We start from the raw sequence: 25194 nt of genomic DNA, 5'->3' as shown, positions 1-25194 counted from the left end.
AAATATGTGAGTACAACAAAGTGTCGAATCGCGACCATATCTTACTTCCCCAATTCATAAATAATATCTTAAACAACGATGCATAAAAGAAAAAATAGATATGCATCATCACATCACTACTATTATCTTACCCTTTATCTCCATAAATAATAAATTATACCATAATATATAAAAGATAAAACACATACTTATAAGACTTATAAGACTTTGAATTAACAGTGAATAAGTGTATTATATTGTTACAACACTGAGTGACCATATATTATCAATTCAAATCTCTTATAAATTAATCGAGAAATAAAAAAACATAGAGATTAGATATACACCATCATCACATCACTGCTAAACCGTGATGATACTTTTGCTTTAGGGAGGGAGGGCCACAACAATAAAGTCACAACGAGTAAAGTGAAATATGAAGGATTTAAAGGTAGTTGGAGGGCCGAGTAAAGTGAAATAGGAAGAATTTAAAGTCACGACGAGTAAAGTGAAATAGGAAGGATTTAAAGGTAGTTAGAGGGCCTACCATAGGAGGTGGCTTCGAACCTCGAATTTTAAAAGAGAGGTGATGCTTACCCACAAAATCATCATCCCTCAACTGGTCGCAGCGTTGTTGACCGCTAAAGGAATGAGAGACACTTTATCTATCAATAATGAAACTCAAGGTCCTACCATCAATCAAATATAGTTAGAAAAATGCATTCACAATTTCAATGTATACCCCATGCTGCATCGTCGGAGCATTAAAAGCTATATAAGTTGTGATAAAACTTATATACCTACTCTACACACCAATTTAGGAATCAGGTGAGCGTTCACGCTGGGCTACTACGCAATTAAACGTTCTCTGCTCTGGTTCATTATTTCATATTGGTTGCCGTGATTTTACATGTTCCCTGACTGACAGGATCAAGAAAGTAGGCCGTACGCACACATGTCAAATACAGAGGCGCAGTATGTACAAAGCCCTGAAAATTCCTACAAGACACAGAAAAACTGGCCCAAGGACAAACTGACACACCCGTTACGAGTTAGACTCCATAAGATAATTTCTGAGAACATTAAAACTGAACCTACTCCCAGCCGACACTCATCAGCGAGGAGGAATGGAGACCAAAAGTAAGCAAATTTTGGCGAAGGAACCATGGACAGAGGACTGTTCAGTTAGTCATCCTTTACACACAGCATTAAAATCACGTTAAATACATTTGTTGCGCGTCAGTTCGCCATTACTGTTATCACCTACTACACATTATGTCATTTCAATTCAGAACTGTATGCCTTTGAGCTACAAAGTTTACTTTTAAAATCAGCGAAACGTGACTCCTCTGAGACTCCGACAACGAGAAATCTGAAGACGCAAGATTTGGCGCATCTAAGGTTTTTCGTGTTTGATACTTTATATTTTATTTTTACAGGGATTCTTCGCAAGACGACGTGTTAATTTCCATTGTCTGGGCTGCAGGAAACGTTCTTTAAGCGTTTGCAAATTTGTTTTCAATTGTTTGATGTATTTTGGCAGAAAATGGGCCAGTATGCGGTGGCGATGGAGCCCGGACGCGAAGGAAAGAATGGCGCGCCGTCGGTTGGTCCCGTTTACAGAAACATATGGTCTAAAGACGGTTTTCCTCAGCCACTGCCTGGTTTGTCGACGTTGTGGGAGGTTTTCAGGTATTTATTTGTGATTCTCGTGTATACATCAATGCATAAGGTTAAATGGTTTGAAAAAATGAACAATGTTAAGTCTGTAAAATTTAAGCTAAGAATAAGAACGTTATTGGTTTATTATTAAAAATATTACAAATTTAAATGTTGCAGCCAATCTTTGACACATCCTCTATTTTTTATGCATATGTCAATAGACAAAAAAATGAGTGTGAAATGTTAGTAAAAATATCATAGGACTTGAAGATTCAACCACATTTGGGGGAAGTCATCAAAAGAAAAAGGAAAGAAATTGCTCCGAAAGAAATTGCTTAAGGTTATGTAGTTGCTTGGCAGACTTTGGAGAAAGTCATCAAAAGATAAAATTTTGCTTAGAGGAATTTGTTTAAGGTTAGGTAGCTGTTTGGTCGACTTTAAAGATTGCACCTAAATTTTATAAGAACTTAAAAAGAAATAGTTGCAGGGAATCATCAAAGGATAGGTAAGTTTGGCAGGCTGTGAAGATCGCAGCTAAATTTCACAAATCGTTCAATGATAAAATTTCCCCATGAGAAATTGTATAAGTTTAGGCCCTTTTAGAGGAAATTGTTTAAGTTTAGGTAGCTGTTTGGCCGACTTTAAAGATTTCACCTAAATTTTATAAGAACTTAAAAAGAAATAGTTGCAGGAAATCATCAAAGGAAAGGTAAGTTTTGGCAGACTTTGAAGATCGCAGCTAAATTTGACAAATCGTTCAATGATAAAATTTCCCCATGAGAAATTATATAAGTTTAGGCCCTTTTACACAGATTTTAAGGTTTCATATACTTTTAAAGGAAATTATTAAACTGAAGTTGCGATGCCTCAGATTATGGAAAGTTTCATTTAATTTTCTTCCTTTCTTTTAGTTCAGCAGTTCTTTGGAGGAGGAATTCAAAAAAACATAGAGTTGGATACTGGGAAGCAGGTGATATGACATGTCTTAACAGGACCGATGTGGTTTATCTGAGATGAGAGTCAACCAGGGCGGAAACAGAACACAAAAAACCGGTCAAGAAAGGCAAGAAATTTGTATGTACATAAAGAATTGGTGAATGTTACGTACAAGCCAAATTACATTACTACCTAAATGTCCATTATTTATTGTTGCCATAAGTGCTAATAAGAAATGTTTCGTTTGGCTAACCTAAAATGCAATATTAACGTTAAGTTATATCTGTGACATACACGATTTGCACGATTAGGAGAATGTCCAAAACATAAAAAACGCTCTTCAATTTCTCTGTACTTAGAAGGAAGTTATCCCTAATAAGGAGATCCACTTAGCTTGTTGAGGCAAGCTTTCTTCTTCGTCAAGTAGCTATGTGGTAGTATAATTCCTTATAGTAGTTCTGGTCCCGTTGTTGATGGACCATAGAGAAAGAATGTGGAGATGAGCTAGAAGAAAAGGTTAAAGCGAAAATTATTTGGTTAAATATTCAACAAAATTATGCATTTGATGGATTAAAGATCATAGAAAGAATGTGGAGATGAGCTAAAATAAAAGGTTATAGCGATAAGCAATTGGTCAAATCTTCAACAAAATGATGCATGGACCATATTTAATGGGTTTTTGATCCAGGTGGATTTTGGTGGCCTTGCTAAGTCCACTTGGACTCCCACCATTGTTTCTTTCAGCTTTTCAGTTTCCTTAATTGTAGCATAGTTTACTATTTTTAGCAGTTTTTCGGGTCCTGAACTTCTGGAGCAGTTTTGAGGCCCTGAATGACGTTTTTTGGAAAAACTGGGAGCAACATGGGTCCATGGATCGATGTGCTCTTCCCAAAGTTGTAGTTCTCAGATAGATCTTTTTAATGAGATATTGTGCGCATCAAACGGAGATCGTATGCCAAAGTTATGACCTCGGGAAGTTGATGTACCAATTTACCCAAACGGGGCCCATAGTTTGGTGTTTCATCTTCTAGGGTTAGGTTTTTGGATGTTTAGGGTTCTCCATTGTCTCTCAATAATAAATAGGCCTTCGAGCCTCATTGTAACACAATTCAGAGGCATGTAGCCGCCACATCTCTTCTTAGAGATAAGCTACCATCGCCCTAGCTAGTTTATTTTCATTTTGTTTGTAAGCATATTTCAATATTTTACAGTAATGAAATGAAGTATTATTTCTGTTGCATCTCTATATGTATGGTTATATTTGGAGTTTGTTGCGCTCCTGTTTAAATCCGGATCAGTGGTATCAGAGGGGCCTGCTCCTTCTCTGTCTTTCTATGCATGTCCCCAACGAGGTCGGGATATAAGGAGTTAGGGCTTGAACTGGTCGAACCTTTGCAAGACTAGACTCGCAAATCCCAACGGCCTCCCATGGTGGATGAAAAAAAAGACGAGGGAGCAGGAGATCTTATCAAAATCTTACTCGAAGAGGCCTTTGAGCGACAAAGGAATGCGATGATGGACAACTTTGCTCAGATCCTTCAGCGGCTACCCAGGGGCGACACATCTACTTCCAGCAGCTACTTTGGAAGCGCCACACCCTTTAAGGTACAAGTTAACTTTGACATTCCCATATTTGAGGGTCAGATAGATGCAGACGCCGTAGATAAATGGTTAAATCTGCTAGAAGGGTATTTTTCTGTTCATGATTTTTCCGGTCGGGAAAAGATTACTTACGCTCTTCTCAAAGTCGCTCCCTATTGGAGCCTTCGTTAATTTTGAAGAGTTTTGACCAATCGTAGGGCGGGAAAGGACAAATGGCAGCAATGGTTGGGTGGCAGAACGAGCAGTTGCAGGAAGGCAATGGCAAGGTGGCAGCGAAAGGCAAAGGCAGCCGCGGAGACGGTAAAGCGCAAAGGTAACCAAGGAAGCAAGCAGCCGAGCAAGAACTCACAGTCCAGGCAGTCGAGAAGGATATAAAAAGAGGAAGAACAGAAAGGAAGAGGTTGGTTGTTAGTGGTGTTGCTACTATTGTTGTTGAGTTTTGTTGATCGTCGGTGTTGTCGCTGAGACACTAAAGCATTGGGCCGCTGAAGAGGTACGCAGACACAAGAGCAGAAGCAGGAAGGGCTAGAAACTAAGGAACTGAGTTGCGGAGTAGATCTGACCCGAGCTACTAAGCCGGGTATTCTCTATATTGTTGATGGCGAGAAGCTGAGTTATAATGTATTCTATTTTGTCACTTTAATGTAATTCAAGTTGATGATTGTTAAGACTCATAAGTGTATTGCACATCTTGTACTATGGCTTATCAAAATTTTAATTAGTCTCCTTTTTACATGAGGCTGGTGCTTGATAGATCGATACTAGTATGTTGTTAGTTCTATGGTATATATGATGAGTCCCTATGTATGAGTTTAGGATATCATTATCTCTGTTCCATGTTTTATGAACGCATATGTGTATGACCGCCTGTGTCTAACTTAGACCCCCTCAATTCCATGCTGAGCCCTTCTCCCCTTTTGGTCGCGGCGTGCTTCGGGTGAGACTCTTTGCCCTTCGGGGTGAGGTGAAAATGCCAACGCTCTCGTAGACTACAGTGGACCATTGTTGGCCTTCCGTGCTTGAACCCGGGGTCTTTTCCCTGATGACTCGCTTGAGCCAACACCCCCCATGTTAAGGACTAGTGGGAAACCTACTGCGAGCAGAAGGATGAAAGTATAGCCTCATTGTTTTCATTCGCACCCACTTGGAATTCATTTCGAACTGCCAGCAAGGAGAAATACTACCCTGTCGAAAGCTATGAGGATTAATACATAAAGTGGACCATGCCGTGGCAGGGAAGGGACCAAGACGTGCCGGAGTTTACCAATATTTTCCATACCCTTCGCACGAAGTTGGGTGTCAAGGATTCGGAGCAGCATTTGGTACTTAAATATCGCAGCTGCCTGCACAAGTACATCCAGGAAGAAATAGAATTCCTGAACATCTCCTCGCTCGACACGGCATATTGATATGCCGTCAAGATCGAGCAAAAGTTTAAACAAAAGAAGTGAGACTCTGGATCTGCGAATCCGAAGCAAGGGAAAGGTGCCCCCAAACCGCAGAACAAAGGACAAAGCCAAGGCTGGGCGGCCCAAGACAACCTGCCAAAGTTGCAAGCAAAGAACAACGCCGCGAAGCCAAAAAAGGACACGAGAAAGTGGTGTGAGTTCCATAAGAGCTTCACTCACAACAAAAGTGAGTGTTGGGCCAAGCAATCACTGGTGGCCGAGCTAAAGGTTTCAGATTCGGATGCATGTTCCGACTTTGAGTCAGAACCTGACAAGGGGAATGACAAAGGGAAGCAGATTATCGATGCGGATCCCAACGCCACTGTTGCCACCACGAAGATCCAGAAGGAGGAACCCGAAGATCCAGAGGAGGAGGAGCGTCTCTTCCACTCCCAGATGTGGGTAAAGGGCTCCCCGCTATAGTTCATTGTCGATAGTGGGAGCCAAAAGAACCTCATTTCGGCAGAGGTTGTGAAGTGGCTGGGCTTACTGACCACGACACATTCACAACCGTACACCATCGGGTGGCTTCACCAAGGACGGGATCTTCGTGTGAGCCAGTGGTGTCGCTTTCCATACAACATCAAGCCCTTCACGGATGAGGTATTGTGTGACGTTGCTCCCCTTGATGTTTGTGATGTATTATTAGGACAACCATACTTGTGGAAGCGACATGCTGTGTATGAATCAAGGCCTTATGCTGTTATTGTTACTTTGGGAAATAAGTTGTACAAGATACCGAAAGTAGCACTGCCTACTGCCATCTCTTTGGTTACTGCAAAACAATGCAGTAAGCTCATTTCCAAAACCAGGAAATTGTTTTCCTGATGATACGCCGTCAAAGAAAGAAGAAGACGGTGGCCACAACCTCCAGATAGGGACCCTCCGCATGACAATTACAGATGGACAAGGTCGTGGAGGAGTATGAGGACATCTTCACCTCCCCTGCAGGGGTTCCTCTGCATTGTCAGGTCAAGCACTCCATCGATCTGACCCCAAGTGCGTCGCTGCCCAATGGACCAATCTATCGGCGCTCTATTCTGGAAAACGATGAAATCAAGAGGCAGATTGAGGAGCTACTGTAGAAAGGTCACATCCATCTGAGTTCATTGCCTTGTGGGAGCCCGATCGTGTTGGTACAAAAGAAGGATGGGACTTGGAGACTCTGTATTGACTATCGGGTGTTGAACAAGATCATTGTCCGTAATAGGTACTCGATCCCATGGATTGATGACCTCCTGGACCAACTGAAGGGGGCAAAATATTTCAGCAAGATCGATTTGAAGTCAGGATATCACCAGGTACCAATCGAACCCTCCGATGTGTGGAAGACTGCTTTCAAAGTCAAGGAGGGCCTTTTCGAATGGTTGGTTATGCCTTTCGGATTGACGAATGCTTCTGCAATCTTCAAGAGGCTAATGGATTACATCTTGCAGCCATTCACCAACTCATTTGTAGTGGTATACTTGGATGACATCTTGATCTTCAGCCAGAGTTGGGAAGAGCACCTCCATCACATCCGACAGGTTCTCCAAACATTGCGGCAATACAAGTTATGTGCCTGTTTGGAGAAATGCACTTTTGGCATGACCCAGGTTCAGTATCTGGGATACATTATTGATGAACGGGGGGTGCATGTGGATCCAGCCAAGGTCTAAGTCATTCGGGATTTGCCATCTCCAACCACTCTGACAGAGCTCTGCAGCGTTCTAGGTCTTGCCAACTTCTACCGTAGGTTCGTGTTGGGATTTTCTCATATCACTTGGCCCTTGAGTAAAGTCACCAAGGGAGGAGCGAAAGCAAAACTCTTTTGGTCTGAATCTCAACAGAAGGCATTCACAGAGTTGAAAGATTGCCTCTGCTTAGCACCAGTGCTCGCATTACCAGACTTGCAACAACCATTCGAGGTCGAGACAGATGCCTCTGACTATGCTATTGGGGTTGTCCTTATTCAACACGGGCATCCAATGGCATATCACAGTGAGACACTTTCAGACACAGTCTGGAAGTATCCCACTTGTGACAAAGAGATGTATTCCATTGTGTAGGTCTGCCGACAATGGAAGCATTACATTTTGGGGAAGGAAACGGTCATCCACACAGACCACCGACCCCTGCAGTTCATACAGACCCAAGGGAAATTGCAGAATGATCGCCATCAGAAGTGGTCCACATACCTGCAACAGTTCCATTTGAATATCAAGTATAAGAAGGGCAGCACCAATAATGTTGTAGATTGCCTCAGTCGACCACCGATCATGGCGTTAACCACCGTGCTCAACTCTTGTGGGCACGAGACTTCTAATTGGCCACTTCTCTACAAAAGTGACCCAGAATTTGGCCACACATACCAGACACTCTTGGAGGGTTAGCATGTTCCAGATTTTCACCTCCAGGATGCCCTGTTATGCCACTTGGGTCACCTTTGTGTTCCTTCAAGCGAGCGTGCCAAGATGATTTGGGAAGCACACTACAGTCGGGCTGCTGGGCATTTCGTGGTCGAGAAAACAGTGGCAGTACTGCAGAAGTATTTCTATTGGCCGAATCTTCGACAGGATGTCGAGAAATACATCAGATCATGCACTGCCTGCGCCATTGCCAAACCGACCATCAAGAAGCAAGGCCTCTATACCCCGTTGCCTACCTCTAGTCGACCTTGGAAATCCATTTCCATGGATTACATGTCGGACCTTCTTTCTACTAAGCATGGAAACTACTATGTTTTTGTGGTCGTCGATAGGTTCTCGAAGATGGCTATTATGGCAGCCTGCAAAAAGAATATCATAGTAGAAGCGACTGCTAAACTCTTCTTTGAACGAGTGTGGGTCCACTTTGGGATCCCACAGTCTATCATCTCAGATCGGGACAGCAGGTTCCTCAGTACATTTTGGTCCAGTCTCTGGTCGATGCTGGACACTAGACTCACTAAGTCCACAGCCTTCCATCCTCAAACTGATGGCCAGACAAAGGTTGTCAACAGGGTGATCGTACACATTTTGTGCATGTACAACTCAAAGCATCCACGCACATGGGATGAGAGCCTCCCCTATGTTCAACATAGCTACAACTGGGCTCTCCACAGCTCGACTGGTAACAACCCTTTTTAGGTGGGCTCGAGATTCCAGCCACTATGTCCCATTGATGTGGCCATGCCATTTGTAGCTACTCACGTAGATTCAACTCATGTCCAGTTCGAAACAGATAAGGCAAACAACTTCATTGAGCACATCCAACATATTTGCCAGTAGGTCCAAGACATTCTGGAGAAATCAAATGCCAAGTACAAGCAACAACATGATCAACATCGGGTGCCACACAAGTTTCAGGTGGGCGACAATGTCTGGTTGCATTTGCAAAAGGAACGCCTTACCAGAGCCTATTGGAAACTTAGACGACTCCGATATGGTCCTTACACCATTACTAAGGCTGTGGGAGACAATGCATTTGAGCTCAACATTCCCCCTTTCCTTGGCCTGCACCTAGTGTTCGATGTGGACCGACTTTGGCCATACTTTACACCATTACTAGACGCATCCGACATTGCAGAACAACTCACACCCACAAAGTTAAATATAGACTGCATGGAACAAGCTGGAACAGATTGGATTGTGGACACACAGATCAAGCACACTTGCTAGCAGAATATCCAATTGTATCGAGTTGTCAAAGTAGGCCAACTCCTTCACCAGGGCAAGTGGCTCACCAGGGACCAAGTTTAGTAGAAGTTTCCTCATCTCATGGAGGAACTCAATGCAATGGGAACCATTGCTTCCTAAGGGGGGAGGAATGATCCAGGTGGATTTTGGTGGCCACCCGCCAAATCCACTTGGACCCCCACAATTGCTTCTTTCAGCTTTTCAGTTTCCTTAATTGTAGCACAATTTACTATTTTTAGCAATTTTTCGGGTCTTGAATTTCCGGAGCTATTTTGAGGCCCTAAACGACGTTTTTTGGGAAAACTGGGAGCAACATGGGTCCATGGACTGATGTTGCTCTTCCCAAAGTTGTAGTTCTCGGATAGATCTTTCTAACGAGATATTGTGCGTGTCAAACGAAGATCGTATGCCAAAGTTACGACCCCAGGAAGTTGATGTACCAATTTACTCAAACTGGGCCCACAGTTTGGCATTTCATCTTCTAGGGTTAGGTTTTTGGATGTTTAGGGTTTTCCATTGTTTCTCAACAATAAATAGGCCTTCGAGCCTCATTGTAACACAGTTCAGAGGCATGTAGCTGCCACATCTCTTCTCAGAGATAAGCTACCATCGCCCTAGCTAGTTTATTTCCATTTCTGTTTGTAAGCATATTTCAGTATTTTACAGTAATGAAATGAAGTGTTATTTCTGCTGCATCTCTATATGTATGGTTATATCTGTAATTTGTTGCGTTTCTGTTTAAATCCTGATCAATTTTAATTTTTTATTTTGTTGGTTTGTGAACCTTTGTCTTTGTGAGTGCAACACACGTTGTGTCCCACTTGAAAATGAGTCTGTTCTCTGAGATCTCCGTCTTAAAGATGATGTCGGACCCTATGATTTATTAAAAAGATTGATATTTATCGTTGACGTTCTATGTATTTGCACTAAAAGATCTAAAAAGTACTTATAGATACTCTTTGCTCATGTTTTGTGGAAGGTGTGAGGGGCTAAATAGAAGCTCATATGGTGAAAGGAGTTGAAGTTCATAGTAAACCTAGGAAAGCAAATCAACATCTTTTTCTAATGTTTTCTCTCACTAAATGTTGGATCAATGATAAATGTATGGACAAGGGTCCAATTTGATCTATAATGTTAGGGTTCAAGGAGTGATAATGTTATCACAACAACGAGTGATAATATTATTACTAAGATGAGGTAAAAAATACATTAATGAAAATAAAGGTAAATAATTAGATTGCAATAATCTTTGATTTTTCACGTCCAAGACTCCCTATGCCCTAGCATTTTCACTTGCTACACACAACCATATATGTGACATGGATTTACCCACATCTTATTTTTTCATCTTTTGAACATCATCTAACACACCCAAAGACACCTACCAATATGGAATCATCACATACACCTAATATTAATGCACACATTTTAACTCCTAAAAATGCCCTTCATTTCCATATTCACAGGTAGGCCAATCATCTCTTAAAACTTTTCAAACCTTTATGTTCTGAGAGGTTTAGAAAAGAATTACGCTATTTGTTTGTGTATGTTGTAATATATTACCTTGATTTTTCCAATCCACACTGTATCTTTTGTGAATTTGAATGTGCTTGCTCCTTGAATAATATGTTAGGTTTTTCATGAAATTTAGTACTCTCTAATTGTTGCCAAGGATCTTTATAGACTTGCTATGTTTTAACTGTGGATTTGAGCGTTGGAAATATTGAGGGGGGTGAACCAATATTTCTTTCAATTGTTATATTATGCCAGTGAAAGTTTTTCACACATAAGATGCATTATTAATATTAGAACAAAAATAACTTTATTATTGAGAATAGTAATGAGGACTTCAATCCTTTTTTACAAAATTCAGGCTCTAACCTGTACAATAGGATATCCAAATTCTTCAAGGCACCAACCTTGAATGAGGACACTAATCCTCTTTATCAAATCTAGGCTCAAACTTGGTCTACATGAGGACACCAATCCTCGTGGACAAATCCAAGCACCAACCTGGTCTATATGAGGACACCAATCCTCCTAGGCTCCAACCTTTACAAAATACTTCAAATACAACCCAATAACTCTATCAAGATAGATTAAGATACTCCTTCAAGGTGTCTTCAAGGTTCAAATTCTCTTCAAAGGATGCTCCAAGATAGCTGCTCCAAAACTTCTTCTTTGATTGCCCAAAGTATTCTCCAAGGCCAGCTTCAAATCTCCCAGCTTCAAATCTCCTTCAAACAAGCTACATGGTTTGTTCCAGAAACCCTCTAGAGTCACTCCAAAGTTTGCTCACAAATACTTCAGATCCTTCTTCAAGAATTGATTCTAAGTCTGTTCCTAGATCTACTCAAGAAGATAACTCCTCAACCATATCCATGTCTTCTCCGAATAAGGTCGAAAACACAAGGTTGAATATACTTCTTTGCCTCAGGACCGAATTCTATCACATGAGGCTGAATTTCTTATCTTAGGGTTGAAATTCCGTAGGCCACAAAGGAGTTGAGTCACCACATACAAAAGTATCCTATCTCAGGCCGAATCATAGAATCCTCAGGCATAACCATTGGTCGAACTTCTAGCTGTCAAGAGGCCGAAATATGTGCCTTAAAGAGGCTAAATTTTGAGCTGTTTAAGAGGCCAAATTCTAAGGCTAACTCAGGCTGAGTTCAAGCTACAAAATAAATAAATATAGCTTCAAAAATTTTCCCAGAGTCTGATAAAAAACCCATAATAACATTTGTAAAAATCTCTGTTTTCCCACCCCGGTTTTCAGTTTCTCCTTATTTCTCCCATGTAGTTAAATGCCCATTCCCATAACCATACATTTAACAGACTGGAAAAAATAAATATTGCTGAAAACACAAATTCTGGAAATTTTTCAGAATGCTGGAAATTGCAGAATTAAAAATCAGCAATCAAAAACAGCCATTAAAACACATTAAAACACTGATATTTTTGGTCAACTTGACCCTGGAAAAACCCCCTACAACTCTTGGGGAAAACCAGTTTGAGAGCTCTTCTTTATTTCTGAAAATTGCCTTTTTACAGTGAGAATTATTCAGCAAAAAATCAGCAAACAAATTTACAACTTATCTCCTTTCCCGCACCTCATAGCAATCTGGAAATTACAACAAACAGGACAACAATAAATGTTGTACGGCCTCCGTTTTGTGTGCAGAAAAATCAACAAACTGCTCCTCGATTTTTGTGCAAAAATTTGCCTTTCACTATGTGCTGAATCAGCGGTACAAATCTGCTCAACTGCTGCCTTGGAATGTGTGCCAAGCTGCTGTCTCCTTCTCCTCCCTGCTCAGAAATCTCTCTTGCTCTCTTGCTCTCCTTCTCCCAATCTGCTCATGAAAGAATGAATGACCTTTTCCTCCTTTTCCTCCTTTAATATAACTCCAAGTGACTTTTGGGTGATCTCTAAATCCAATGGCTAAAATAGATTTAGATCAATGGCTGAGATTAAATGCTCATTTAAATCTCACTTTCTATTTTTTAATTCACCCCACTTTAATAAAGACCCACTTAGTCATTTATTTCCAAAGTCACTTTTCCTTTCTAATTTTTCATTGACTTTATAAAAGTCACTTTAAAATTAGACTTAATAACTTTATCACTTAAAGTCACTTTTAAATTAAATTTAACTTTATAAAATTATAAAGTCACTTTAGGAGAAAAATTAAATTCTTTTGGACACTTTTCCCTAGGCCAAAGATCAAAGCCTAAGGGAACCACCTGTCCTCCGGTACCAAATTTCAACACTCCCTCTTACCGAGGAAGGTGTTCCTCACCACACCCATCTTGTCCCTGAAGTAGACATGCTTGCCCCGTGGTAAGGCTTTGGTAAGAATATCTGCAACCTGCTCATCAGTGGAAATATACTCAAGCTTCACAGCTCCCTTCTGAACATAGTCTCTGATGAAATGATATCTGATCCCGATATGCTTTGACCTGTCATGAAATACTGGATTCTCCGTGAGTTTAATGCAACTCTGATTATCACAGTAAATCATTGAAGGTCTCAACGGCTGACCAAATAAGCCAAACAACATCTTGCAAAGCCAGATAGCCTCACAACTAGCTAGACTGGCTGCCGTATACTCTGCTTCCGCTGAACTCAGTGTTACTGACTGCTGCTTCCGGCTGAACCATGACACTACTGCTGAACCCAACCCAAAACAGCACCCTGAAGTGCTCTTCCTATCAGAAGCACAACCTGCCCAATCAGAATCAGTGTATCCTGCCAATCTCACTCCATCTCCCTGCCTGTAGTCCAGACCATAATCCACTGTCCCCTGCAAGTACCGCAAAATGTGTTTTGCAGCCACCCAGTGAACCTTCCTAGGCTCACACATAAACTGACTCATCGTGTTGACTGCAAAACAGATATCTGGTCTAGTGTTGACCAAATACATCAAGGAACCAATCAGCTGCCTGTACAATGTGGGATCCACCAACTCGGAATCCGAAGCATGAAGCTTCTTCCAGTTGGTGATCATCGGTGTCGACATGGGTCTACAATCCTCCATGTGGAATCTGCTAAGGATGTCCACAATATACTTCTCCTGCCCTAGGAAGAAATGCCCCTCCTCCTGCCACACCTCCAAACCCAAAAAGTAATGCATCAAGCCGATGTCCTTCATCTCAAACTCCGCCGCAAGATCTCTCTTGCAGTGCTCTATGAGTCTCTCTGCACCTGTAATGATCAAGTCATCCACATACAGCACCAGAATGAGAGGCTCCTCACCAATCACAATAAAGTAAAGGTTCGGATCTGCCTCACTCTTTGTGAAACCCATCCCCTGCAAGTATGCATCTATCCTGGAGTACCAAGCTCTGGGAGCTTGCTTCAGGCCATAAAGGGCCTTCTTCAATCTGCACACATGGGACTCCTTCCCATGCACCTCAAAGCCCTGTGGCTGCTCAATGTACACCTCCTCCTGTATGAAGCCATTGAGAAATGCGGTCTTCACATCCATCTGGTGGATCTTCCAACCCATCTCTGCTGCTATCGATATAATGGAGCGGATCGAAGTATATCAAGCCACGGGAGCGAAGGTCTCCTCATAATCAACTCCCTCTACCTGGGAGAACCCTCTAGCCACAAACCTCGCTTTGAATTTCTCAATGCTGCCATCTGCAGCATGCTTTACCTTGTAAAGCCATCTGGAAGTAACCACGGATTTGCCCTCAGGCCTCGGCACCACCTCCCAAACATCATTCTTCATGATAGAAGAATATTCCTCCTGCATGGCCTCTCTCCAGACCTGCTGGCTAGCTGCCTCCTCATAGCTAGAAGGCTCAGAGTCAAGGATGCTCGTAACCATCGCCATATAGCTACAAAACCTCTCAGGTGGTCTACTCTCTCTGACCGGCCTCTTCGGCTCAGCAACAGATGTGGCATCTCTCAAGGTGTCCTGAAGCCACTTGGGCTTCCTCTTCCCTGAGCGCACTTCTCCCACCGGAGAATGAAACTCCTCCTCCTCATCATCATCAGTAGCCTGAACTCCTGACTGTCTGTCTGCTGTCCTCCTGCCTGCACCTGAACCTGTAGAAGCTGAGGTACCGTGTGAACTGTCCATCAGTGGACTCCCTAGTGAACTGCTCTGTGAACTGCTCTGCATGCTGCCCGGAGCACCACCCCTCTAGCTCGATGAGCCACTGCTCACTGACGGACCTGACATCCTCATAGATGTACCTCCTGATCCTTCTGATCCCTGCCCACTGGATCCCTGCGACTGACTCAACTGCTGCTGAGGGTCTGGCTGATCCAGATACTCTAACTCCCGTGACCTCCTAAAGGCCCTGTCCTCCTCGAACTTCACATCCCGTCTGACAACAACTCTCCTCTGTGCAGGAATGTAAATCCGAAAGGCCTTTGAGGTCTCACTGTAGCCCACAAAGATACCCTTCTCTGCGGTGGGCTCTAGTTTGGTCCTCTTCTCCTTGGGTATATAGGAGTATGTAATGCATCCAAAGATATGAAGATGACCAATATCAGGCTTCTTCCCAGAGAAAGCCTCCTCCGGAGTCATGTGCCCCAAGGCACGATGCGGACTCCTGTTCTGCAAGTAAACAGCTGTGTTGCAGGCCTCTGCCCACAAGAACAATGGCAACCCCTGATCATGTACCATGGCTTTGGCAGCCCCTATGATGGATCTGTTCTTCCTCTCTGCAACCCCGTTCTGCTGGGGGTTGTAAGGAACAGTGAACTCCCTCCTAATGCCTGCCTCCGCACAATAGTCAACAAACTCTCCAAGGGTGTACTCTCCTCCATTGTCCGACCTCAAGGACTTGATCTTTCGACCTGTCTGAGTCTCCACAAGAGCTCTGAACTCCTGAAACCGCTTGAAGACCTCACTCTTGGTTTTCAAAAAATAAATCCAGGTCCTCCTGGAGTGATCATCAATGAATAAAACATAGTACTCATATCCACTCAAGGAAACATGAGACATCCGACCGCTCACATCGGAATGAATCAAATCAAGTATCCCCGTCGCTTTGCTGTCACTGCTGGGAAAAGGGGATTTGGCAAACTTGCCCATCGCACAACCTCTGCAAGTATCAAAGTGATCAGTACTGAAATCTGGCACACCTGTAGTGATCTCCCGCAATGTCCTCAAGGCTCCATGATACATATGTCCCATCCTGCGGTGCCAAATCTCACACAGCTCAGAACTGCTAGCTCTGCTGTCGGTACTACTGCTCAATGCCAAAAGGGGCTGAAATGCAAACTTGTACACCTTTGCATGGCGTACACCTATCACTCTAGCTGAATCAGCTGGAGTGTCCCTGGGATACATCAACACCTGTCCTCCCCTGAACAGTACCTCATATCCTCTGTCCTCCAAAGCTGAGACGGATATGAGGTTCTTCCTCATCCCTGGCACATAAAGAACCTCTGACACCTTCAATGGAGGTTTGGACTCCCTCTGAAATGTCACTGTCCCCACCCCAACTGCTCTAACAACTCTGTCATCACCGAGTACTACCTCAATATCAGTGCCACTCTCTGAAAGCTCTGAGAAGTACTCACGGACTCCTGTCATATGACGTGAAGCTCCACTGTCCACATACCAGATACCTGAAGATGCTCCGCTAATCGAGGGAAAAGCATGCTCCCTCTGAACCTGTGTGGCAGGTGATCCTGCACTAGAGGACTCACACGTGGTGAACGCAAACTCTCGGTCAAAACGACCAGCAAAGTCCTTAATCTCTGCTGAAGCTGCCACGTCCTGGTTCTTCCCCTTCTTCTTCTTCTTCTCCGGACACACAACTGCATAGTGTCCCATCTTCTAACAATTCCAACACTTCACTTTGGAATAGTCCTTCTGTGTGTTCCCCTGTTTACCTTTACCTTTGCCTTTGCCCCCACCACTGCTTGTGGAAGCCTGCTTCTTCCCTTTGCCTTTCTTGCCTCCTGCCACCAGTGCTACATCCTCATCCTGCTCAACTGAATGCAATCATCCCAAAACCTCTCCCATGTGGGAAGGGTCTCACGTGCACAAACCCCATCAACAAAGTTCAACCATGAACGGGGGAGGCCATTCACTGCAATCCGCACCAACTCAGTGGGTGGAATGGCCTCTCCAATCGCTGCCAACTCATCTCTCACATTGGTAATCTTTGTGAGATATCCAGCTGCACTATCATTCCCCATCTTAATGTTCTTCAGCTTCTCCTTCAGGACCATCTTCCGGTTCTCATTGGTACTCTGGTAGAGATTGGACAATGCTGTCCACATCTCATGGGCATTGCTCTTTCCTCTCACATGAGGAATGCAATGGTCTTTGATTCCGTCTAGAATCAGCTTTTTACCCTTATTGTTCTTCTTTTTATACTCAGCCAACTGAGTAACATCAGTGGGCACAACAACAGGGTTCTGTGCGGTATGCACCATGATATCCCAGACTTCTGCCTCCTCAAAGATACTCTGCATTCTCTCCTTCCAAACACTGTAATTTGTATGCCCATCCAACCTATCCTCCACCCTCAATCCCAATGACATCCTGCTGTCCTAAAACTGAAAGAATAGCACTGCTGTAGTAAAGATAAAACTGCTGTTTATGAAAAAATCAGCTTGCTGGAATTTTCTGAGTGAAAAATCAGCAACTGTAATTTTTCCTTTCGCTGTCCCAAACTGCCCTTCAGCACTCAAGCTCTGATACCATGTAAAAATTTCTGTTTTCCCACCCCGGTTTTCAGTTTTTCCTTATTTCTCCCATGTAGTTAAATGCCCATTCCCATAACCATACATTTAACAGACTGGAAAAAATAAATATTGCTGAAAACACAAATTCTGGAAATTTTTCAGAATGCTGGAAATTGCAGAATTAAAAATCAGCAATCAAAAACAGCCATTAAAACACATTAAAACACTGATATTTTTGGTCAACTTGACCCTGGAAAAACCCCCTACAACTCTTGGGGAAAACCAGTTTGAGAGCTCTTCTTTATTTCTGAAAATTGTCTTTTTACAGTGAGAATTATTCAGCAAAAAATCAGCAAACAAATTTACAACTTATCTCTTTTCCCGTGCCTCACAGCAATCTGGAAATTACAGCAAACAGGACAGCAATAATTGCTGTACGGCCTCCGTTTTGTGTGCAGAAAAATCAGCACACTGCTCCTCGATTTTTGTGCAAAAATCTGCCTTTCACTATGTGCTGAATCAGCTGTACAAATCTGCTCAACTGCTGCCTTGGAATGTGTGCCATGCTGCTGTCTCCTTCTCCTCCCTGCTCAGAAATCTCTCTTGCTCTCCTTCTCCCAATCTGCTCATGAAAGAATGAATGATCTTTTCATCCTTTTCCTCCTTTAATATAACTCCAAGTGACTTTTGGGTGATCTCTAAATCCAATGGCTGAAATAGATTTAGATCAATGGCTGAGATTAAATGTTCATTTAAATTTCACTTTCTATTTTTTAATTCACCCCACTTTAATAAAGACCCACTTAGTCATTTATTTCCAAAGTCACTTTTCCTTTCTAATTTTTCATTGACTTTATAAAAGTCACTTTAAAATTAGACTTAATAACTTTATCATTTAAAGTCACTTTTAAATTAGATTTAACTTTATAAAATTATAAAGTCACTTTAGGAGAAAAATTAAATTCTTTTGGACACTTTTCCCTAGGCCAAAGATCAAAGCCTAAGGGAACCACCTGTCCTCCGGTACCAAATTTCAACAACATTTTCAAAATCAAGGATGAAAACTAAGAAAAACTTCCTTCAAATTGCCTTTAGGTTCATGAGATATGAACCTTCTTCATTCCTTCCTAACGCTGAGTTCTTCCTCAAATCTGCTTGACCGAGTTGGTGGTGGAATGAGGGAGAGGTTCTTATTTATACTGGCCCAATCACCCAACAAAGCTAACTTGTCTATGGGGGGGTGTTAATTTTTTCCACTGCTCTATACAATTTCAATTACTTTAGCCCAATTCACTTTTTCAATTAGCAATATTTTCAACAATAATTAATTCTTCCAATAAACAATGTTGACACCTAATCATAGGGATTGGGTAAACAACTGTAATTAGTGTAAATAAATAATAGAAGAAATGGAGAGTCATCGGGAGATGAACTGAACAGTCTCTCCCTCTTGGATATAATAATAAACAACTTGAATGAATAATACGATTACATTTGAGGAGTTACCTCCTGGTCTGACATGGTATCAAAGCCAATGCCACTTTTGGCTTCCCTCTCTGCTTTGTAACTCCCTTCTGCCTATTTTGCCTATATTCTGTCTATTTTGCAGAACTAACCTCTTGCAACCGCTCCACAGGTGTGCCTCTGTCAAGAATTTGATAACTGTTCTACAGGTTTTCCCCTCTTCGGCAACTACTGCAGATGTTCGGCTGGTTATGTGAGGCAATTGCTCCATGGTATTGGCCCTCCGCCTTCCCTAAAAAAAATTCATGGGTACTTGCTTTGACACGAAGTTTTAGACTGTGACTCTCAGATTGATCGTGAAGAAAACCTGTAGATTACATGCCTTATTATCTATTCTAATATGTTTTTAAGTGGGCTGTACTGGTGAATTTTGAAAGAGGCATTTTATTTGAGTCCTGTATAGGATGTTTTTAAGTGGGCTGTACTGGTGAATTTTGAAAGAGACATTTTGTTTTGTCAAAAGTGTGATTGTTTTCATCAGAGGTACAAGTTCTGAATGTGTGCTTTGTTGATAGTTAGACATTGAGGTTCAATTTTTGTGTGGACCATCTCTAAATTGGACCTTCTGAAGTGGAAGCCTTACATCTGTACTCACCTGTTGGGTTTTGTGAGCATTTCCATACCTCTGTTATATACATTAAAATTGTAGTTAAAAAAAAAAAATGCACTCATTAATATCTATTGTGGGAGTGGTCCTCGATGGAAAGGAAAATTATTCTGAGTGGTCTCGGAAAATCAAACACACTCTCATTTTTAATGAGCTGTGAAAGGAGTGTGTGTTGGAAACGAAGATAAAGAGCTAGAACAACTTACCTTAGACAAGGAATTCGCCATTTGGGAAAATAAGAACAACAAGGCTTATGCATTGATTGCAGCGTCAGTAAATGAAGAGGTGAGTCGCCATATTTCGCCATTTTCAAATGCTTTCGAAGCCTTACAAAAACTGAAGGAACTCTATGACTCACACTCTGCACTTGAAGTTGTTCAACTTATGATTAAATTGTTCACCCTTGAATTACAAAATGATGATCCTCTTGCTCTTGCATCAGAAGTAAAATCTATTATGCATGATATCAAAGTCGTTAATGTTGAACTGGACATTCCTGTGATAGCTTTTCTCAAGGCACTTTATCCCACTTACTCAAATTATCTTGAGTCATTGCAAGCAATTGGAAACCTCAAAGATATTACCTTTGACTCCCTTGTGAAAAAATTTGTTGAAAGGGAGAAAGTTTTTGGGAAGAAGACAACTCCTCAGTCTTCTGAAGAGGTTGTGTGCATTGCACATAGAGAGAAGAATCTTGCTCAAGATTCTTCCAGAGGAAGAGGTGGTCGAAGAGGAAGAGGAAGAAATTTTAGAGGCAGGGGGGGCAGATACTCTCAAGGAGAAAAGTCATTTGCACTGCATACGCTGCAAAAGAGATGGATCACATGATTGATCCACATGCAAGTTGCCTTGGGACAAAATTGAGCATGAAAGAAACCAACCCAAAGGTAAAACTCATGACAAGCACCTGAATCTGCTCACTATGTTGTGGCACACTGTAATATTGGAGTAAATGAAGACTTATTTAATGCTTCACTTGCTTCTAGGAAAAATGATTGGTTGCTTGATTCAGGAGCAACTTGCCACATGATTTTTAGAAGAGATTTTTTTGAATAATTTACTGACAATGTTGATGGAGCAATGTATTTTGCAGACAAATCAAAACTCAAGCCATTAGGGCTTGGTACAATCAGGCTTAAATTGCCTAGTCTTCCAGACTTTCTTTTGCATCATGTTTTATATCTCCCACAACTGAGGAGAAACTTGTTGTCCTTGGTCCACATCCGCCAGCAAGGACACTCCATTCATATGTTTGATGTCAAGCTTGAGGTGAGAAAAGCATCAGACCACTCACTTGTCATGACGGGGATAGAAGAAGAAAGGCTTCTCAAGCTGCAGGGTACCTCTGCTCGTGCACAAAATTTCTCATACAATTCTCATTATGAGAAAGGTACATTTCCATCAAGTTTATTATGGCATGCTAGATTTGGACACTTGAACTATGACAACCTCCGCTTGTTGAAGAAAAATGGTGTTACTGGTTTGCCTACAATTCCTAGGAAACTTAAGCAATGTGATGCTTGCATTCTTGGAAAGCATAGCAAACATCTTTTCATGACTCACATCCCAGAGCACATAGAAAACTTGAACTCATTCATTCAGATTTATGTGGTCCAATCCCTGTTCCTTCTGTAAATGGAAATAAATATATGATGACATTTATTGACGACTACACCAGAATGTGTTGGGTTTATTTATTGAAGAACAAATTTGATTCTTTTCAAACATTCAAGAACTTTCATACATGGATTGAAAATGATGCACAATCTCATATTGGCTCTATTCGCACTGATAATGGAAAAGAATACACTTCAAATGAATTTGAAAACTATCTTCGCCAAAATGGGATCAAATATCAAACAACTGTGCCTTATAATCCCCAACAGAACGGAGTAGCTGAAAGAATGAATAGGAAGATCTTAAATATGGTGCGCTCCATGATGTTTTTCAAAAATGTAAAATTGATGTTTTGGGCTGATGCAGTTCTATGTGCTGTATATGTAAAGAATAGATGTCCATCTAATGCTATTAAAAACAAGACTCCTTATGAAATGTGGTATCGGCACATTCTTTTGGTAAAGCATTTCAGGGTCTTTGGTTCCACATGTTATGCCTTGATACCAAAGGTACATAAAAACAAACTTGGTGCAAGAAGTCGTAAGTGTATCTTCCTAGGGTATTCAAACACCTCCAAAGCATACCGTCTCTATGATGAAGTCAATAAAAAGTTTGTTGTATCTAGAGATGTAATCTTTCTTGAATCATCCAAAACTGACAATGTTGTTGAGTGGCAACTTGATCGCTTGGATAGATTCGCAAATGCAAAATCATTTCAAGAATTTGATAATCAGATTCCACATCTTGAAGGGGGGATTCCTATACTAGATCAACCTGTGGAATCTTCTTCTGAAGCACTCTCTCCCCCACATGAAACTCCAACAACAGATGATACTTTGAGTAATGTGATTGACAGAATTGGGAGACTCAATCTTGATTTAGTCCCAACTCAATCAACGGAGCAGCCTGCATCATCTCAGAAAGGTCCCTCAAAATGGCTAACAAAGACACTTGAAAGTGTTCATCCTGACGAGGTTGGAAAGATAGGAACTAGAAATTCAACTCGGCAAAATGGAGGTGATGTAGATGACTCTGATTCACCTGTTGATATGGATGTTTCTTATGATTGTGAATTGAATTTGTCTATAGATTTTGAATCAACTTCTTTCAAAGAAGCTGCTTCTCATGATGAATGGAAAGAAGCAATGCAAAAGGAGTATGATGCCTTGATAAAGAATGGCACTTGGAAGCTAGTTGATCCTCCATTGGGAACTAAACCAATTGGCTGCAAGTGGGTCTATAAGAACAAGTATAAAGTTGATGGCTCACTTGACAAGCACAAAGCCAGGCTTGTGGCAAAAGGTTTTGCACAGAAGGAAGGGGTCGATTATGAAGAGACTTTTGCCCCCACTGCAAAATGGGCTACCATCCGGACACTCTTTGCCCTAGCAACTCAGAACGGTTGGAAAGTCCATCAAATGGATTTAAAAACTGCTTTCTTGAATGGAGATCTAAAAGAGAATGTTTTTATGTCCCAACCTGAAGGGTTTGCTGTAAAAGGACATGAACATAAAGTATGCAAACTTGTGAAATCTTTGTATGGCCTAAAACAAGCCTCGCGAGCCTGGTATGAAAAACTAACTGAGCATCTTTTGAAACTCAATTTCAAACATTATGATCTTGATCATGCAACTTTGTTTATCAAGAAGGTTGGCAAAACAGTTGTATATCTTGTGGAATATGTAGATGATCTTTTGATGACAGGGAACAATGAGAGCTACATTGCATCCATAAAGAAGGAATTGAAGAAATGTTTTGAAATAACTGATTTGGGCTATTTTCATTACTATTTTGGTATTGAAGTAACTCAACATCCGAAGTCCATATTCCTTTCTCAAAAGAAATGCATTGGAGATCTGTTGAACAGATTTGGCATGATTGAATGCAATCCTCTGACTACTCCAATGGAACAAAACTTAAAGCTCACATCCATTGAAGGAAAATAATTTGAGGATGTAACAAAGTATAGACAGCTTGTACGAAGCCTCAACTACCTAACTACTACCAGACCAGAGATTTCGTTTGCTGTTGGAATCCTCTCTAGGTTTATGCAAAAGCCTTGTGAGGGACATTGGTTGCTGCAAAAAGAGTTCTAAAGTACTTGAAAGGAACTCAAGACTTTGGAATCAAGTATACACAGGTGGGCGACTTCAGCTTGATTGGATACTTTGATTCAGACTTCGATGGAGACAAAGAAACCGGGGTATCTACTTCGGGTTATTCTATGAGTCTTGGATTAGGAGCTGTCTCCTGGAGATCGCGCAAACAATTAGTTCTAGCAGATTCCACAACAGAGGCAGAATATGTGGCAGCAGCTGAGGCAACAAAAAAAATTGTGTGGCTCAGGAAAATTCTTGAAGATTTGCAAGTAAAACAAGTACAATCAACTCCACTCATGATTGACAATACCTCGGCAATAAAGTTGGCCAAGAACCCAAAGTTCCATGATCAAACGAAGCACATCAATACAAAATATCATCTGATTCGACATCATGTTGAGGCCAAAACAATCCATCTTCGCCATTGTTCCACTAATGAGCAGATTGCAAACATCTTCACTAAAGCGCTTGGAAGAGAAAAGCTTGAAAGATTCAGAACGATGCTTGGACTCACCAACATCCCTTCAGATTAAGGGGGGGAATGTTGACACCTAATCATAGGGATTGGGTGAACAACTATAATTAGTGTAAATAAATAATAGAGGAAATGGAGAGTCATCGGGAGATGAACTGAACAGTATCTCCCTCTTGTATGTAATAATAAACAACTTGAATGAATAATACGATTACATTTGAGGAGTTACCCCTTGGTCTGACAAACAATAGTAACTAAAGATAGAACAATAAATGCAATGACAATAATAAACAATCAACACATCAACAAGAGACACTGATTTGGTCAAAGACTAGGGAAAAGCCCCACGAGGGGGAAAACCCTTTGAAATTCATCTTCTATTAGATTGTCATAAAATGTTCAACAGAGAGTACAATGAGCAATATCCATCAACAAAAGTGAAAGTCAAAGGCTCTGACTATCAACCAAGTCAACCAACCATAAATGCAATATACCAATGATGAAAAGTCAAATTTGGTCAACTATCATAAATCTGCAATTTTGTCCAAGTCAATAGCAGTGAGCGTGCCCTAACCAATCCACAAATGTCAACAGTGAACCCTCCAAACAACTTGGTCAAAGTAGCAATAAATGCAGCCTTGAATGCTGGTCAAAATCAACCCAAAATAGTCCAAGATATTCTAGTCAAACTTGGTCAAAGTATGCACTTTTCTCTGTGGTCAAACTTGAAGTAAACGCCAATCAAACAACCCATATTTCCTCGGTTCTTGTGCCAGTCAACTTGGCCTCTGAAAATCAGAATTTTCCCAATGAAAGCAAGTCAAATGATGAAGTCAAGCTCGTTCAAACTATCCATCTAAAATGTCAACATAGAAATTGTCTCCTTGGACCCTTGCACGTGTGAAAGAGAAGTTCCCTTGACCTGTATGAACCAATCAAATTCAAAGAGAGAAGAAGAGATGTTGTGATGTGATGATGTCCAAATGAGCTTGAGGTGTCCTTAATTTATAGGCGTTGGAGGAGGGCTAATTAGCCTCTAGGCCGACTTGATTAATTGTGACATTGTGGGCTTCACTTCAAAATTACACTTTCCCTTGTCTGAATCTAGTGCTTCAAAGGTCAAAATTGGTCCTCTCGGAAAGAGGAATCTAGTCCAATGATTGGAATTTGTCACTGAGCTACCAAATTAACACTCCCTCTCAGCTAGGGAGAAATTCCAACTGTATCATGTGATCATTGCAAATATCCTGTCATCAAATCATGTCCCATCTCTGCTCAACTCTATCTGCTGAATCATTCTTGAATTTAAAGAAGAAGAATCATAGGGTATCTACAACTACCACCCTCTAGGGATAATGAGGAAGGTCCTATGGGACACTCTCACCTCATGTCTATGACAATGGGGAAGGTCCTATGGGACACTCT

At 41.5% G+C, this 25194-nt stretch overlaps 1 protein-coding gene across 1 annotated transcript in view; it reads left to right on the top strand.

Annotated features, from left to right (window-relative positions):
* Nucleotides 1-931: 931 nt before the first annotated feature.
* The window catches only part of LOC149171847 (long chain acyl-CoA synthetase 4-like), a 234890-nt gene continuing 210627 nt past the window's right edge, over nucleotides 932-25194 (top strand). The window contains exons 1-2 of the mRNA XM_089424140.1: nucleotides 932-1380; nucleotides 1523-1671. Coding sequence (XP_089280266.1) covers nucleotides 1526-1671 — 146 coding nt within the window. The 5' untranslated portion in view covers nucleotides 932-1380; nucleotides 1523-1525. The remainder of the gene's footprint in view (nucleotides 1381-1522; nucleotides 1672-25194) is intronic.

The sequence above is a fragment of the Pinus tabuliformis genome, chromosome 4_2 (assembly GCF_031772625.1).
Source record: "Pinus tabuliformis cultivar Carrire ecotype Pingquan chromosome 4_2, CPIR1, whole genome shotgun sequence".
Taxonomy (NCBI): domain Eukaryota; kingdom Viridiplantae; phylum Streptophyta; class Pinopsida; order Pinales; family Pinaceae; genus Pinus; species Pinus tabuliformis.
This window is presented reverse-complemented; position numbering and strand designations above follow the sequence as displayed.